An 18,380-nucleotide genomic window follows, 5' to 3' on the forward strand; every position below is an offset into this window, starting at 1 on the left:
CAAGAGCTGGTCTGGTCCCATAGAAATGCATTAGAACACCGCTATCGGTGTTTCACAGGCGTTTTTCAAACACACAGATGGTCTCCACCCCTTTTAACACCACCCACACCCGAACGCCTGCTAAAAACGCCCCAAAAAACGCTCATAAAACACCCAAAAAACGCCGGAGAAACTCCCAAAAAATGCTAGAAAAAACGCCTAAAAAACACCTGAAAACGATATGCTCACGTGTGAATGCAAAATCCCATTCATTTTAATGGCCCCTGTTTACATCTGAGTGTTTTTGTCTCCTGAAGCAAAACACCTGAAGCTCAAAAAAGTACATGAGCTTCTTTTTTGGCTGTTTACTAGTGTTTGATAGATGTCAATGCCTGCCTCCAAACACCTGCAAAAAACACCCTAAAAAAGCCCAAAAACACACCTGGAAAAAAAAGCCCCAAAAAACACCTGAAAATGCCCAAATAAACTCCTGAAAATGCCCAAATAAACCCCTGAAAAATGCCCAAAAAAAAAAAAAAACACCTAAAAAAAAGCCCAAGAACACCTAAAAAAAAAGCCCAAGAACACCTGAAAAAAAGCCCAAGAACACCTAAAAAAAAAGCCCAAGAACACCTGAAAAAAAGCCCAAGAACACCTGAAAAAAAGCCCAAGAACACCTGAAAAAAAGCCCAAGAACACCTGAAAAAAAGCCCAAGAACACATGAAAAAAAGCCCAAGAACACCTAAAAAAAAAGCCCAAGAACACCTAAAAAAAAAGCCCAAGAACACCTGAAAAAAAGCCCAAGAACACCTGAAAAAAAGCCCAAGAACACCTGAAAAAAAGCCCAAGAACACCTGAAAAAAAGCCCAAGAACACCTGAAAAAAAGCCCAAGAACACCTGAAAAAAAGCCCAAGAACACCTGAAAAAAAGCCCAAAAACACCTGAAAAAAAGCCCAAGAACACCTGAAAAAAAGCCCAAGAACACCTGAAAAAAAGCCCAAAAACACCTGAAAAAAAGCCCAAAAACACCTGAAAAAAAGCCCAAGAACACCTGAAAAAAAGCCCAAAAACACCTGAAAAAAAGCCCAAAAACACCTGAAAAAAAGCCCAAAAACACCTGAAAAAAAGCCCAAAAACACCTGAAAAAAGCCCAAAAAAAACCCCTGAAAACGATATGCTCAGGTGTGAATGAAAATGTATTTTGCAAGCTTCCGTCTTAGTCATTTGGTAGCCAATAAAGGCCATCACTTTAAAGCAAACCATGCAGGGTGCTTTTTAATATCCGCCACATTGCAGCATAAATCCTCCCTTCTCTCCAGCTACTGAAAGCAAACAAACTAGATGGTACTTCCAGGTATGCTCGTTTCCTGACTGTTAGGAGTCATCGACCCACAACAAGTATACAGATCAGGAGCGCTGGGGAAAAAAAGTCAATAAGTTCTTATCTGCATACTTCCAGCAACTCAAAATACTTCAGCAAGAGAATCAGCAAGACATACAAGCATCTAGCATTCTCAGAAGCATGGGGCACAAATGGAAACCTCCCAGGGTTCTTGCTTTTCTATTTCTGCTTCTTTCAATGGCAATAATAACTTTATACTCTGCTTCAGTTCTTTCATAACTTAGTTATGAACTACAGTATAACCCAATAAATTGCCAGGAGCAGTTAGGAAGTATCAGTGCAGTCACCACAGTAAACCAACCAGCTGTCAGCAGTGCAGTATAGGCTGACCTATAAAGGATATCAGAAATTTTGATTGGCCGCCATTGCCACTGCCTTTTTGGTCTTGTCATTGCAGCGTACAGGCCTTAGGTTAGGTTTAAAAGGAGCAGTATGACCAAAGCTTTTTTGGGCAATTTTTTTCCTGTAGGACACAGGAGTGCAGTTTGTTCTGCACACCGGTGACACACTTTCAGCCGACAGCAGGCTAAAGCTCACTGTCAGCCAATGTTGCATAGCGGGCCCATGTTCCAAAAAGATCCTGACCATATGGCTGGATCCGCACAAAAGCCTGGGCCGCCAGCATGCACAAGATCCTGACCCTATGGCTGGATCCGCACAAAATCCTGGGCCGCCAGCATGCTCAAGATCCTGACCCTATTGCTGGATCCGCACAAAATCCTGGGCCGCCAGCATGCACAAGATCCTGACCCTATGGCTGGATCCGCACAAAAGCCTGGGCCGCCAGCATGCACAAGATCCTGGATCTATGGCTGGATCCGCACAAAAGCCTGGGCCGCCAGCATGCACAAGATCCTGGATCTATGGCTGGATCCACACAAGAGCCTGGGCCGCCAGCATGCACAAGATCCTGACCCTATGGCTGGATCCGCACAAAAGCCTGGGCCGCCAGCATGCACAAGATCCTGGATCTATGGCTGGATCCGCACAAAAGCCTGGGCCGCCAGCATGCACAAGATCCTGACCCTATGGCTGGATCCGCACAAAAGCCTGGGCCGCCAGCATGCACAAGATCCTGGATCTATGGCTGGATCCGCACAAAAGCCTGGGCCGCCAGCATGCACAAGATCCTGACCCTATGGCTGGATCCGCACAAAAGCCTGGGCCGCCAGCATGCACAAGATCCTGACCCTATGGCTGGATCCGCACAAAAGCCTGGGCCGCCAGCATGCACAAGATCCTGACCTTATGGCTGGATCCGCACAAAAGCCTGGGCCGCCAGCATGCACAAGATCCTGGATCTATGGCTGGATCCGCACAAAAGCCTGGGCCGCCAGCATGCACAAGATCCTGGATCTATGGCTGGATCCGCACAAAAGCCTGGGCCGCCAGCATGCACAAGATCCTGACCCTATGGCTGGATCCGCACAAAAGCCTGGGCCGCCAGCATGCACAAGATCCTGGATCTATGGCTGGATCCGCACAAAAGCCTGGGCCGCCAGCATGCACAAGATCCTGACCCTATGGCTGGATCCGCACAAAAGCCTGGGCCGCCAGCATGCACAAGATCCTGACCTTATGGCTGGACTGCCAGCATGCTCAGCAATCAGCGGAGAGCCTGAGCCAGCCACCACCAGAGTTGAGGGGAGAACTGAGCAATCAGCCATGTTTGATCGCTCAGTTCTCGCTGCAGAGCCGGTGGGGAAGAAAACTGTTTGTTTTTTGGAAGTCCATACTTCTTTTTTTAAGGCTCACCAATGGGGATAGCACAGTTTTTTAGTGATTACTTGCAGCATTGGGGTCCTTAGTTCAAAGTCTGAGCTGGACACTACATATATGGAGTTTGCTTATTTATTCTGTGCTTGCATGGGTTTCCTTCAGGTATTCCGTTTTCCCTCCATGCTTAAAGTGGCAGTAAAGCCTTCTTTGGAACTTGTACCTACAGGTAAGCCCAAGGCTTACTTGTAGGTACAGTGAATATCTCCTACACCTGCACAGTTTAGGAGATATTCACACTGCATGCAGCCAGTGACACTACCAGCGCATGCCCTCTGAAGGGACGGTATACACTCACCATCCCTTCAGAGCTCCATGCATGCGGGAGTGACGTCATCCCGGCGCGGCAAATGAGATGGCAAGAGGACACAGACCTGGAAGGAAGACACGGTTAAGATGGAGTCACATGTCACCAATGACAGCGCAGCACTGGAGGGCTTTGTGCTAAGGTATTTCATAATATGCTAGTATGTGATGCATACTAGCACATTGTGCCTTTACCTTGCAAGGTTTTAAAAAAAAAAATGGTGCAGTTTACTACCGCTTTAAAAGAAATGCTAGTAATTTAATTGGACGTAGAAATCCAACTGCAGCTCTGGTACGTATTTAAGACAAACAACCACAGAAAAAGTGAGGTTCAGAGATAAAAGTGCACCAAAGATCGCAACGCAGAGAAGGAAAATACAATTATCACATGATCCTAAAAATAAAACAAAGCAAGCCTCCACCTGTATGACAGTCATTCCCTGGTGTCACATTTTACCTCTAACACGCTTGCCTACCACAATGCACCCCTAGAGTCCCCTAAAAACTCAACTTCTGGGAAGGTGCAAGGAGGCAGTGGGGGGCTGGCCTTATGCAAATACCAACTAGGAAATGTGGCCAATTATACAGGTACAGGGTATTTGGGAACCTGGATTGGTTTATTAGAGATGACCAGCTCAGATAATAGTAATATGTAGCTCTAGTAGCCTGCTATACAGCCCAGATACATCTAATTATTCAAGTATATCACAAACTTTACAGCACCATGGTGCAAACATCTTCAAAAAGAGCAAGCAAATCTGATTATTTCTAAGCATACTCATACATTAAAAAGTAATACTGCCAGCGAGCGATGATTGTCCACCCCCCAACAATGTGCTGTTCAATGGTTGGAAAGAGGTTAACACATGTGATCTCAGAACTGTAATATGTACATCTGCCCACGGAAACCACTTCTGACACCTTCACTGCCTCTCTGTCACCAGAACACAGGAGTCTCCAAAACAATCCCAACCCCCTTTCATCGACCACAACAATGAGACCTATTTATCCCAGCTCAGCAGATGAAAACTATTAGACACTTGTGGCTCTACAATGCACAGCCAGACAATGGAATATAAAGCTGTCCATAGACACTGGGGAAGTGGGCAGCCAAGACTCAATCACCCTCCCATGTCTTCTCTGCCCATCACTGGCAGGAGAAAACACCATGGGGTTTGGAGAAAGATTTTTAATTATTGCAATACACCTCTGCTGTTCTATTGCTGCTGCCCTGGCAGGTAAAACTTGCCATACACTCTAGGGGTTGGTTTACTAAGACTAGAGGAGTGCAAAATCCGGTGCAGCTCTGCATGGTAGCCAATCAGCTTCTAACTTCAGCTTCTTTAACATTGACAAAAGGACCTGGAAGCAGATTGGTTTCTATGCAGAGCTGCACAAGATGTTGCGTTCTCCAGCTTTAGGTAATTAACCCCATAGTAAGGGATGAAAACAAAAAACCCACTGACAGAATCCTCCATCCATCCTACACTATACAATGCCAATGGACTAATCTCCCGCTGTGGCTATTCTATTTTGACAGCTGACTCCACTGGCTGTCAAAATACCTGACAAACGGCTGACTCTGATTGGATGCAGCCACTCTACAGCCTGACATGTTCCTTTAGACCTCTTTGGCAAAAGTAAATGGAACAATTAACCTTTGTTGAATGAAGTGAGGCCGGCAGGGATTTCCTCCAGGTGAGATTGTAGGGAAAACAGCGTATGCAGGGTCCCCGAAAACATCACATGGGGGACCCCGCCCCCAAAACAGACACATTCCTCATCATAGTGACCCCATCACTTATTACTCCTCATCATAGTCACCACATCACTTATTACTCCTCATCATAGTGACCCCATCACTTATTACTCCTCATCATAGTGACCCCATCACTTATTACTCCTCATCATAGTCACCCCATCACTTATTACTCCTCATCATAGTGACCCCATCACTTATTACTCCTCATCATAGTCACCACATCACTTATTACTCCTCATCATAGTGACCCCATCACTTATTATTACTCCTCATCATAGTGACCCCATCACTTATTATTACTCCTCATCATAGTGACCCCATCACTTATTATTACTCCTCATCATAGTGACCCCATCACTTATTACTCCTCATCATAGTGACCCCATCACTTATTATTACTCCTCATCATAGTGACCCCATCACTTATTATTACTCCTCATCATAGTGACCCCATCACTTATTACTCCTCATCATAGTGACCCCATCACTTATTACTCCTCATCATAGAGACCCCATCACTTATTATTACTCCTCATCATAGTGACCCCATCACTTATTACTCCTCATCATAGTGACCCCCATCACTTATTATTACTCCTCATCATAGTGACCCCATCACTTATTATTACTCCTCATCATAGTGACCCCATCACTTATTATTACTCCTCATCATAGTGACCCCATCACTTATTACTCCTCATCATAGTGACCCCATCACTTATTACTCCTCATCATAGAGACCCCATCACTTATTATTACTCCTCATCATAGTGACCCCATCACTTATTACTCCTCATCATAGTGACCCCCATCACTTATTATTACTCCTCATCATAGTGACCCCATCACTTATTATTACTCCTCATCATAGTGACCCCATCACTTATTATTACTCCTCATCATAGTGACCCCATCACTTATTATTACTCCTCATCATAGTGACCCCATCACTTATTACTCCTCATCATAGTGACCCCATCACTTATTATTACTCCTCATCATAGTGACCCCATCACTTATTACTCCTCATCATAGTGACCCCATCACTTATTACTCCTCATCATAGTGACCCCATCACTTATTATTACTCCTCATCATAGTGACCCCATCACTTATTATTACTCCTCATCATAGTGACCCCATCAATTATTATTACTCCTCATCATAGTGACCCCATCAATTATTACTCCTCATCATAGTGACCCCCATCACTTATTACTCCTCATCATAGTGACCCCATCACTTATTACTCCTCATCATAGTGACCCCATCACTTATTACTCCTCATCACTCATGAGAACAGATTGTAGATGGGGTAACAGGGTGTTGGGCTCCCCCTGCTGTCTGCGCACTACAAGTCCCAGCACACTCCCCTCCCCCATGCTGGGTGACCCCGGTGAGGTCTCAGTGTGGAGAAGTTGCTGTCAGTGATTGTAGAAAGTTCCCCCCCCCCCCCTTCTTCTTCCTCCTCCCCCCGTCCATGCTCCGCTCTCACCTCGTCCCATTTGATGAACTTGCTGCCCCGTTGTAGAATCTCCGGCACCCGCACCGGCTCCAGCTGCAGAGCGTGTACCCCCGGCCGGGCCCCCGCCATGACTGAGGGCAGGTCAGGGGGGCAAGAAGAGAAAAGGGAGGTGAGGAGAGACAAGCGGGGACTGACTAGGAGGGAGAGGTGAGGGGAGGAGACGAGGGGGCGGCACCGACTCACAGGGGGGCGGGGACGGGGCGGGCTGGGAGAAGTCGGGGATGAGACGGTCCTTGTACCAGGAAGGAGGAAAGTTCTCTTATCACCGCACTACCCCGCTCAGCATTTCTCCCGCATCACGTGACCCGCCTCCGCCATTCAGCGGCCCCGTCCCGTCCTGGCACCTGTGTGGAGTGCAGGGGAGTGGCCTGTCCCGTCACATTCCTCACATACCGGCCTCTCAGGTGACCCCGCCCACATACAGGCACGCTCTGCTCTGAGGATGACATATGACAGCGGGCTGGAGCCGGAGCACATGGGCTCAGGGGAGTGAGGAGTAATATAGGAAGGTGTGCTGTGTTCACCGCTCACCTTCCTCAACCTATGGGGGTCCTAGAAGTCAGGACTGATCAGTGCAGCCTCTAACAGCAGCATATTTCAGGCTGACATTGACAGGCGGGGGCTGGTCTCTGCACCTACACCCCTGAGGCACAGCAAAGTGGATTGGACTCACACTGCCTGAATACTGAGGGATCTCATGCAACCTCAGGGTTCATTCACAGCAACCACTGTGTGTGCATCGTAGTGCCAATGTTACACCTATCTCACCCTGCTGCACCCAACTAACCCCGCTGCACCCATCTCACCCCGCTGCACCCAACTCACCCGGCCTCTCACCCCGCTACACCCATCTCACCCGGCCTCTCACCCCGCTGCACCCAACTTACCCGGAATCTCACCCCGCTGCACCCATCTCACCCCGCTGCACCCATCTCACCCGGCCTCTCACCCCGCTACACCCATCTCACCCGGCCTCTCACCCCGCTGCACCCAACTTACCCGGAATCTCACCCCGCTGCACCCATCTCACCCCGCTGCACCCAACTCACCCGGCCTCTCACCCCGCTACACCCATCTCACCCGGCCTCTCACCCCGCTGCACCCATCTCACCCGGCCTCTCACCCCGCTGCACCCATCTCACCCGTCCTCTCACCCCGCTGCACCCATCTCACCCGGCCTCTCACCCCGCTGCACCCAACTTACCCGGCCTCTCACCCCACTGCACCCATCTCACCCGGCCTCTCATCCCGCTGCACCCAACTTACCCCGCTACACCCAACATACCCCGCTACACCCATCTCACCCCGCTATACCCATCTCACCCGGCCTCTCACCCCGCTGCACCCAATTCACCCCGCTACACCCATTTCACCCGGCCTCTCACCCTCTGCACCCAACTCACCTGCTACACCCATCTCACCCCGCTACACCCAACATATCCCACTGGACCCATGTCACCCCGCTACACCCAACATACCCCACTACACCCATGTCACCCCGCTACACTCAACATACCCCACTACACCCATCTCATCCGCTACACCCAACATACCCCACTACACCCATGTCACCCCGCTACACCCAACATACCCCACTACACCCATCTCACCCGCTACACCCAACATACCCCACTACACCTATCTCACCCGCTACACCCAACATACCCCGCTACACCCATCTCACCCCGCTACACCCATCTCACCCGGCCTCTCACCCCGCTGCACCCAACTTACCCCGCTGCACCCAACTCACCTGCTACACCCATCTGACCCCGCTACACCAATCTCACCCCGCTACACCCAACATACCCCGCTACACCCATCTCACCCTGCTACACCCAACATACCCCGCTACACCCATCTCACCCTGCTACACCCATCTCACCCGGCCTCTCACCCCGCTGCACCTAACTCACCTGCTACACCCATCTCACCCCGCTACACCCAACTCACCCGCTACAGCCATCTCACCCCGCTACAGCCATCTCACCCGGCTACCCCATCTCACCCCACTACACCCAACTCCCCGCTACACCCATTTCTCCCCGCTACACCCATTTCTCCCCGCTACACCCATCTCACCCCGCTACACCCATCTCACCCCGCTACACCCATCTCACCCAGCTACACCCATCATACCCCGCTACACCATCATACCACTCTACACCCATCTCACCCCGCTACACCCAACATACCCCGTTACACCCATCTCACCCCGCTACACCCAACATACCCCGCTACACTCATCTCACCCGGCTACACCTAACTCACCCGACTACACCCATCTCACCCCGCTACATCTAACTCACCCGGCTACACCCATCTCACCCCGCTACACCCATCTCAACCCGCTACACCCATCTCACCCCGCTACAGCCATCTCACCCTGCTACACTCATCTCACCCGGCTACACCCAACTCACCCGACTACACCCAACTCACCCGGCTACATCCATCTCACCCTGCTACACCCATCTCACCCCGCTACACCCAACTCACCCGGCTACACCCATCTCACCCCTCTACACCCATCTCACCCCTCTACACCCAGAAGAGAAGAGAAGACCTGGCTCTCAGTCTCCGCTCAAATTCATCCCAAAGGTGTTCTATCAGGTTGAGGTCAGGCCAGCCAAGTTCCTCCACCCCAAACTCACCCATCCATGTCTTTATGGACCTTGTTTGTGCACTGAAAATTTTGAAATCCAAAAAAAAAAAAAAAAACCTTTTCTCTCTGTTATAAACATTTGCAAATAACTAATTTTCTCTGATGAGGCTGTACTGATGGGCACTGATAGACTGCACTGATAGGCAGCACTGATGGGCATTGATAGGCAGCTTAGATAGTTCCCTGATATCAGTGTAAATGTCCCCTGTCAAAATTGCTGGTTACCGGCTTTCCTCTCCTCACGCTGTGACAGTGCACAAGGAAAGGAATGCCAAAAATCAGCAAGTTTGTTTACAAGTGATCAGCTGTGATTGGACACAGCTGATCACATGGTAAAGGGTCGCTGTGATTGGCCCTTCACCACAATCCATGATCAGATGTGGCCGAAGGATGCAGGAATAACAGAGAGTGCCGAGTGTGCGCCCCAGGGGAAGCGCATGGGCATGGTTCTGGGAGGGCTTATTGTCGGGGTAGGTCTTATCATGTAATGTGCTGTCTTCTCTCCCTCCCTGCCTGTCAGGATACCCCTGTGTGAACCTAGCTTAGTGTTTGTAAAATCCTAGAATCCACTTTATGACTGTTTTATATACTGTCCAGTGTGTTTCTGTAATATAATAGTGTAATATACCTTTGTTACAGCACCGCTCAGCTAATCTCCCGCTCTGCTCTGCTCTCCTCTCCTTCTCTTTTCATAGCTGTCAATAGGGGATCTCAGCCCCTCCCCTCAGAGCGGGTCATAGAAGCACCGAGTATTATATTATAATAGTGTGAAATACCTTTGGTACAGCGTCACTCGACGCTCAGTTGATTTCCCACTGCTCTTCCTTCTCTTCTCACCCGCTGTCAGCTAGGGGTCTCGGAAGCACAGAGCGGCGCTGTAGCAAAGATATTTCACACAATTATAATATAATGCTCGGCGCTCCTGAGACCCGCTCTGAACACTGCAGAGGGTAGGGGCTGACGACTATGAGAGAAGAGCAGGGAATCAGCTGAGCGCCGAGCGGCGCTGTACCGAAGGTATTTCACACTATTAGATTACAGAAACACACACTGGACATTATAAAAAACAGTATAAAAGTGGATTCTAGGATTTTACAAACACTAAACTTGGGCTTATTTTCAGGGTAGGGCTTATATTTCAACCCTCCTCAAAAATAGCAGTAGGTCGTCTTATTTTCAGGGTAGGTCTTATTTTCGGGGAAACACGGTAGGTGTAATCCTGGCCTCTGAACTAGGAGAGTCACTCTCTCTATTTGTCCTGTTTAACATTATCATTAAAAGTGAAAGTAAAATAAAATCCAAAATTTTGGGTTGTCCCCAGAAAAGTAATAGAGTGGAAATGTTCCAATGCAGAAACTAGTTCTGGTGACCTGAAGGTCCTCAAGGAATTCCCTCAATTTGAAGGGATTTCCTCTTACTTCCTGTTTGGCTTTGGGACAGGAAGTGAAGGGAAATCTACGCAATGGGACACAGATGGCAAAAAAATATCTGACAGGCGTTATAGCCCTCCCTTACTCTATCCAAAATAAAAAAAAAAGTTTTGCCTTTAGTACAGGTGTTTGATTGCCTCGCTCTACGCTACACTGAAAAAAGTACTGCATGCAGTATTTTTTCTTCAGTGCACTCACCCTCTCGCCACCAAAATGTTGTAGTGTGAATTGGGCATTTTACATTGTCTTGCAATGGGACTGCACTAGAATAGGTGCCTAACACAGCCCCATTGCACCTGGTGTGAATGGAACCTAAAAGCTCATTTATATGTCTGTTCAGGACCATACACCAGCCAGGATGTGAATATTTGAGAGGTAAGGATCCCAGATGGATGCATCCAGAGCTGCTCATCTCTCTCTAACTATATGTAATCTCTTTACGTGCGATCATATACAACCTCACGCAGCTATAGCTGACTGTCACTGATTTGTACAGACTTGCTGGCAATAACTGATCAAATCCTCCTCTTATCCCTGCTGTACATGTACACTCATTCTTGCTGGTGTACAGCCAGAGATGTATAGTAACTAAGTAGATCTACTGTACTTAAGTACCGAAAGTTGGTATCTGTACTTTCCTAGAGTAGAATTTTTTTCTCCTACTTCCACTTTTACTTCACTACATTTTTTCAATGATTTCAATACTTCTACTCCGATATTTTTTTTTTGTGCTGCATAGTTACTCGTTACAATTATAAAAATTACCACTGCCAGAACAGTAGATGGCAGGTTTCATGAAGCTCAAAACATGTGTATTATTAGCGCATACGAAAATAAATGCTACTGTATGTATAAATAAAAGCTGCATTTGAAATAATAAAAAACAATATGATGTTCAAACTTTTGACTTCTTTCTTTAATAACTACATAACACAATACTTGTACTTTTACTTTCAGTACTTGAGTAGCAAAATTTAAAAAAAAACTACTTGCAATACTTAAGTACAAAAAATGTTGAATATTTTAGTACTTCTACTCAAGTCACTTTTTGATCGAGCACTTCCACTTCTACTCAAGTCACTTTTTGATCGAGCACTTCCACTTCTACTCAAGTCACTTTTTGATCGAGCACTTGTACTTTTACTCAAGTATGGGTTTTGAGTACTTTATACAACTCTGTGTACAGCCCTAAACGTAAATGAGTCCTTACTGTAGCTTCCTAAATAGGTGCAAAGTTAGAAGCAATAATGCAAAATAGTGTCAGGATGACAAAGAGCATGCATACACTTGGGAATAATTCATGACAGATAATGAAAGGAGCACAAATGGACTTTTTACAGCATGGTCTCTGTGACTCAGTAAGGGTACTGTGTAGCTGTATACCATAAGACTCTATAACAGCCATTCTCAAGCAGGGTTCCTCCAAAGGTTGCTAGGGGTTCTATTAGCTGTGGATGACTGACTTGTTGAGTGTGCCTGTATAGTTCCCAGGTTAGTGCCACTTGGGAGAGTCAGCTGCATGAACCCAGTGACCTTTTTTTTTTTATGCCTATAGAGATAGCAGACTGATTACCATTGTAAGTGGATGTTCTTCCTACTAACTACCAATATTAAAGCATTTTACCAAAGACCACCAATTACATCCCAGATAGCAAGCGACTGAGCCGTAAATTTGAAATGATTTTCCAAGCTATTGCTAGACTCGCCAGGCTTCACAAGTTTGTTGCACATTTGCAGCAACTCCGCATTGCATGACTCCAGATAATTTTCTTTGCAAACATTCTGAAAGTCTGCTGCAAGTTCTGGTTCAGTTATATTGCACAATAGTCATCCCACCAGAGGGGTCACTGTGGCTGAATTTTCATGATGTAGACTTGAAGAGCTCTTGCTATAGACTCACCACTGCAACTTTGCTCTTGCTAGAGACTTGCCATGCAAATTTGCTACAAAGTGTCAACAAGAACAAGTGTACAACTTGCCAGTGAAAATGTGCAGCAAGTTAAAGAGGTTGTAAACTCATATATATATATATATATATATATATATATATATTTGTAACCTGAAAGAGAAACACATAATGAGCTAGTATGCACTGCATAATAGCTCATTATGAAATACTTACCTTAGAACGAGCCCCCGCCGTGCCGCCCGCTTACCTGTATGACGGGCGACATGTCCAGTCGCCCGTCTTCCGGGATCGCGGCATCCGGCCATCTGATTGGCCGGAGCCGCGGTGACGTCACTCACGCGCGCGGGAGGCGACGGTCACGGCACGGGACTCTGAAGGAACGGCACCAGCGGCCGTTCCTTCAGAGCGCATGCGCCAGTGACGTCACTGGCTGCATGTAAGGTAAATATCTCCTAAACGGTACATGTTTAGGAGATATTTACAGTACCTATAGGTAAGCCTTATTATAGGCTTACCTATAGGTAAAAGTATCAGAGGAGGGTTTACTTCCTCTTTAAAAGATAACTCCACTTTCGTGGGGGAAAAAAAATAGCAAATATCGAAAAAAAACAATATAGCGTATTCAATTGCGGCACAAATCATATTGTAATTGAATGTTGTTAAAATTACCTTTCCTTGTCAATCTGCACCTGTTGTAATTTTCTGAAAATGCAATGCAATATGGCTACCTGGAGTTGTTCTGTACACAGAATGTATATTGACCACACCCCAGAAACATTTCCTGCTTGTGTGATTGGCTCACCCATGAGTCTGCCTAAGATGCAAGTCAGATTTCAGACCTCCCCTGCAACAAAATTTTCATTTTTGGTGAGATACTCCCAAAAGGAAATCACATCTAAAGGGATGTAGGCCCAACTGCTTTCCTCATTAGTGCTGTGCAGGTGCCACAGCTGATTGATAATTATGAAACCACTCCCATTAGATTCATTTTCCCACAGGGCAGAGAGAAACACAGAGGGATTTCTTCAGAATAACAAAAGGTAGGAATCTGCAACAAAGTTTGTTAATATCCTTGCAATGTACAAGGGGAATGTTTTGATCTCAACAAAAGTGGAGTTACACTTTAAGCCCACGTTCACATTGGTCCGATTTGACATGCATGTCAAATCACAGGTCAAATCGAATACAATTTCCAGCAATTGCACCGTCCGCATCGGTGCAACGATTCCCAAAAGTAATTGCTGTACAACTTTTGGTGACTCCGGGGGGTGATTTCAAACGACATCTGTGCAGGAACCCACACAGATGTCTGTGAAATCGCCCCCGAAGTCGCACTGAAATGCCTGCTCAAAATCGTGCGAGTTCAGCTGAATTCGCACAATTTCAAAATGGCCCCAGTGTGAACTTGGGCTTAAGGAAAAGCCCTCTTGTACTGTGCTCCAGGGGAAGACTGGGCTGGGGGGGCATTGGATGTCAATCATAGAGGGACCTGTAATCAGTGCTTCCCTGACCGAGGGAAATTTTCCAGCACCAACTTACATTTGTGGCTATAAAGACCCTTTCACAACAGGTGCTCAGTCTGGATCTGTCTGACAGTTTTTCAGACGGATCCAGACTGGACCACAATGTATGTCTATAGGTGGGCTGAAAAACTGTTTATACATCCATTTACATCCAAGTCAGTATATGCCCACAGAAGAAAAAAAATGAAAAGGTCTGCCTCCTTTTCCATTTTTGTGGACATAAATGGATGAAAAAAAAAATGATGCTCCTCGTAATGCTTCTGATGATGCGCGTGACGCGAAACGGCCGTAGAGCTACTGAGACATGGCTGAGGTCCAGCCACCACTTTAACATCTGATGTGGTGGCTTGTGATGTAAGTTGATAGATACATCTTTGCCTTTTGTACCTTAATTTGGACCTCATTATATTGTTATTACACTGTGTTTGGTCAGTGTTATTTTAACCATTTTTGTGACTTTGCATTTTAAAGCTTGAGTTCCGGCCTCAAATACCTTTTTTAACTAAAAATACCCCTATAATACTAATCCATCGCCCTTTACAGAACCGCTATTCTCATACTTACAACGTATACAGTATTGGATTTTAGTCAATAACTTACTTTTAAAAACACTGTCTGGGCGCGGCCATCTTGGATGTGGGCCTCTGAAGCCGCAGTGTAATCTGCTGTGTCCTTCTTCCTGATTCCAAGGAGTGTTCTGGGAGTTCTTCCTGATTCCAGCCTCCTGGGAGTGATAACAAACAGCTCCCAGGATACAATGCAAAGGCGGAAGTGATGTTGGTGGCTGCGGCCACAGAGGGGGGAGAAGGAGGAAGTACAATCAAAAATGCCCTGAAAATAAGGTATGGGATCCCCGAAAAAAATTGAAAATGCCCAATTGATGATCAGCATAGCGAGCACTCCAGGAATCACTAAAGTTGCAAAACAGGCCGGAACTCAGCTTTAATTAAAGACCTTTTGTTATTGATTGCTACACTATGAGTATCTCCCTTTTTATTTGGATTTTCATATGCATATAACCGATGCTACAATTCCACATGGGGAGACCCTTTCAGTGGTTGGTTCGTTCTCCGGGACCAAAAGAGACTAAAGCCTCTTACACACGATCAGATTATCGGACAATCTTTTGTCCGTTTTTTGTTTCATGCTAGTCTCATATGGAAAGTGAAGAGGTTACTTTCATACGAAAAATTCTCGTATAACAGAATTCAACTCAAGAAGTGATGTCATGTGATGAGTTGCTTTGTATGTGTTCTTTCATTTCTGAGCATGCCTAGTCTTGCTCTTATGATTTTTTTCGGATGAAAACTGTCCTGATTAAACAAAAATTGGACGTTGTGTTGACGTACGATAAAAATTTTATAGCCTGCATATCCAGTTTTTGTCGTCTGAAAATTTGTATTCGGCTGTCCAAAGAACTATACTAACAATCCGAAAATCGGCAGATCGTTCGTCGGACTAAATTTTTCTTCCGATTTTCGTATCGTGTGCACGGCCTTTAGACTCCAGCAGCTACATACGCTATTGCTGTCTTATAATCTTAACAGCAATTAGCTCTGGTGAGTGTGCATTTTATCTAAACGGTGGAGGACAACGTTTACCAGTGATAAAACACTTTTTGATCTCTGCACTGGGACACTTTACCTGTTTTTGTTTATCTGTTTTTTTATTTCATTCATCTTTTTGGACTTATATTGGACTTTTTAACTATGTCTAATTAGTTATTTTCTGAGCGCTGCAATTGTTTTTTATTCACGTTTTTGGGTGTATATATATTTTGCACTATTTTGCAAGCAGCTCCATATTCTTATTTAGGCCCCTTTCACACGGGCAATCCCATCCGATCCGCCTGTCAGTTTTTCAGGTGGACCTGATCGGATGCTCCATGCATCCCTATGGGGCAACGGATGTCAGCGGTGACATGTCCGCTGACATCCGCTGCTTTCCGATCCGATCCTGTCTGTGAAATCCGGACGGATGGAAGCCCTATTTTCCATCCGTCTGGAGATTCGGATCGGATGAGAACTGACAGGCGGTCCATTCTCATCCGATCTCCCCATAGAGGACAGTGGGGATCTGACAGCTCCGTCTCCACACACAGAGTGGAGACAGAGCTGTCATCCACCTGCTCAGCGAGGATCGGCTGATCGATCCCCCGCTGAGCAGAACGGATTCCGTCGGGCAGTGCGCCCGTGTGAAAGAGGCCTAACTCTACTTTTCCTAGAGCGCTGACATTTATTTTATCTGATAAATGGATGAAAACAGAACTGAAGATGAATGTAGGAACCGATGAAGATCGATGGAACTTGTATTTATTCTTTTTTTTATTAGCAAAAAAGTGACTGAACTGATGATGCCTAACCAAGGGGCTTTTCAGAGGGGCGTGATCAGCTCAGTCACGTTTTCTACAAAGAAAAAACGATGAATACTGATTCAAGTTACATCTGCACATCCGCCTTCAACTCTGTTTAGTGAAATTTACATCAGTTTCACTTCAGTTCTGGTCAGTTTACATCAGTTTTTGCTTTCGTTTTTTTTTAGGTGTTGAAGAAACTAACCATAGGTGGTAAAAGTGTACAACAGGAAATTAATTCCTTGCCTAAAAACAGACATAAAGGCCTCTTTAACATGGGTGTACCAATCCGTACATCCTTGCCAAGGGTCATTATCAGTCGCCCAGGATGCACAGGAGTTCCATGCATGGACATACAGGCAGCACAAACCTGCAGGCACATCTCAGAGTGTAAATCTGTGCAGGTTCAATGTATGGATCAGAATCGCTGAGTCTGTCTGCGACCTGATCCCAACCTCGGACCCGCACAAATAGGTCCCGGGATGCCTGTCGCTGATTTCAACAGGCTCCCTGCATGCTCCAGCATGGAACTCCAGTGCATCCCAGGCTGCAAAAGATGGCCTTTTGCCCTTTGCATTGGCACAGTCTGTCCCTGTGGATGAGGCCAAATAGAACAGACATTAACCATTTATTGACCGGCCGCCTGCTTTGTACTGCTGACGAGCGGCCGCTGTAGCGTCCTCGGGTTTAGGGCGCGTGCATGCGCCCCCCCCCCCCCCCCGGCCGGCTCCCGCTGCGATTGTACACAGAGGGAGCCATTCAGAAAGTCCTGGCCAATCATTCATGGCTGTGACGTGCTGATCGGCTGTGTACATTCACAGCTGGGAGCTGTGCTGACATTCAACACCTACCTCTGACCACAAGGAACAATCTCTGTGTTTCTCATCCCTGCAAGCAAGAGAAGAGAAATTTAGAGATCAACTAGTAAAAGCAGCACACCTTACACAGAGACATATTTAACCCCTTGATCGCCCTAGATGTTAACCCCTTTCCAGCTAGTTTCATTAGTACAGGGACAGTACATATTATTAGCACTGATCACTGTATTAACCGCTTGCCGACCGCCGCACGACTATTTACTGCGGCGGTCAGCCCCTCACAGGCAGAGCGACGTAGGTCTACGTCGCTAGCCTGTGAGGGTCTAGGGAGCGAGCGCGTGCCCCCGGAGGCGCGCTCCCGCTCCCGCGTAGTCACGGACCCCCCCGCGCGTGTGTCACTCGGCGATCGTTAGTACAGCGGGAGAAAGGCAGGTGACTAATGTAAACAAGCCGCCTGTCATTCTCCCCTGTGTAGAAATAGTGATCATATGGTTCTACTATGTAGGACCATTGGTCATTGTTCCTACACATCAAGCCACAGCCAATCACAGTTAGAATCATGCCCCTAGGGACACACATAGCCCCTCCCTCTCAAAAAAAGTTAACTCCTTCACTGCCAGTGTAATTTTACAGTAACAGTGCATATACTGTATATAGCACTGATTACTGTAGAAATGTCACTGGTAACCCCAAAAGTGTCAAAAATGTCAGTCAAGGGTCCGATCTGTCCGCCGCAATGTCGCAGTACCGCAAAAAAATCGCAGATCGCCGCCATTACGCGTTAAAAAAACCAAGAAAAATGACAAAAATCTTTCCCTTTGTTAGTAAACGCGATAACATTTGCGCAAACCAATCAAAATACGCTTTTTGCAATTTTTTTTTACCAAACATATGTAGCATAAAACAAATTGGCCGAAAATGTTGAAAAAA

General features: G+C 46.6%; 1 protein-coding gene across 1 annotated transcript in view; it reads right to left on the reverse strand.

Annotated features, from left to right (window-relative positions):
• PLCB3 (phospholipase C beta 3) overlaps positions 1 to 6,913 on the reverse strand; it is a 347,318-nt gene extending 340,405 nt beyond the window's left edge. The window contains exon 1 of the mRNA XM_082270020.1: positions 6,723 to 6,913. Coding sequence (XP_082126146.1) covers positions 6,723 to 6,821 — 99 coding nt within the window. The 5' untranslated portion in view covers positions 6,822 to 6,913. The remainder of the gene's footprint in view (positions 1 to 6,722) is intronic.
• Between the last annotated feature and the right edge of the window lie 11,467 nt (positions 6,914 to 18,380).

Source organism: Pelophylax lessonae, assembly GCF_965119305.1.
Source record: "Pelophylax lessonae genome assembly, chromosome: 10".
Taxonomy (NCBI): Eukaryota; Metazoa; Chordata; class Amphibia; order Anura; family Ranidae; genus Pelophylax; species Pelophylax lessonae.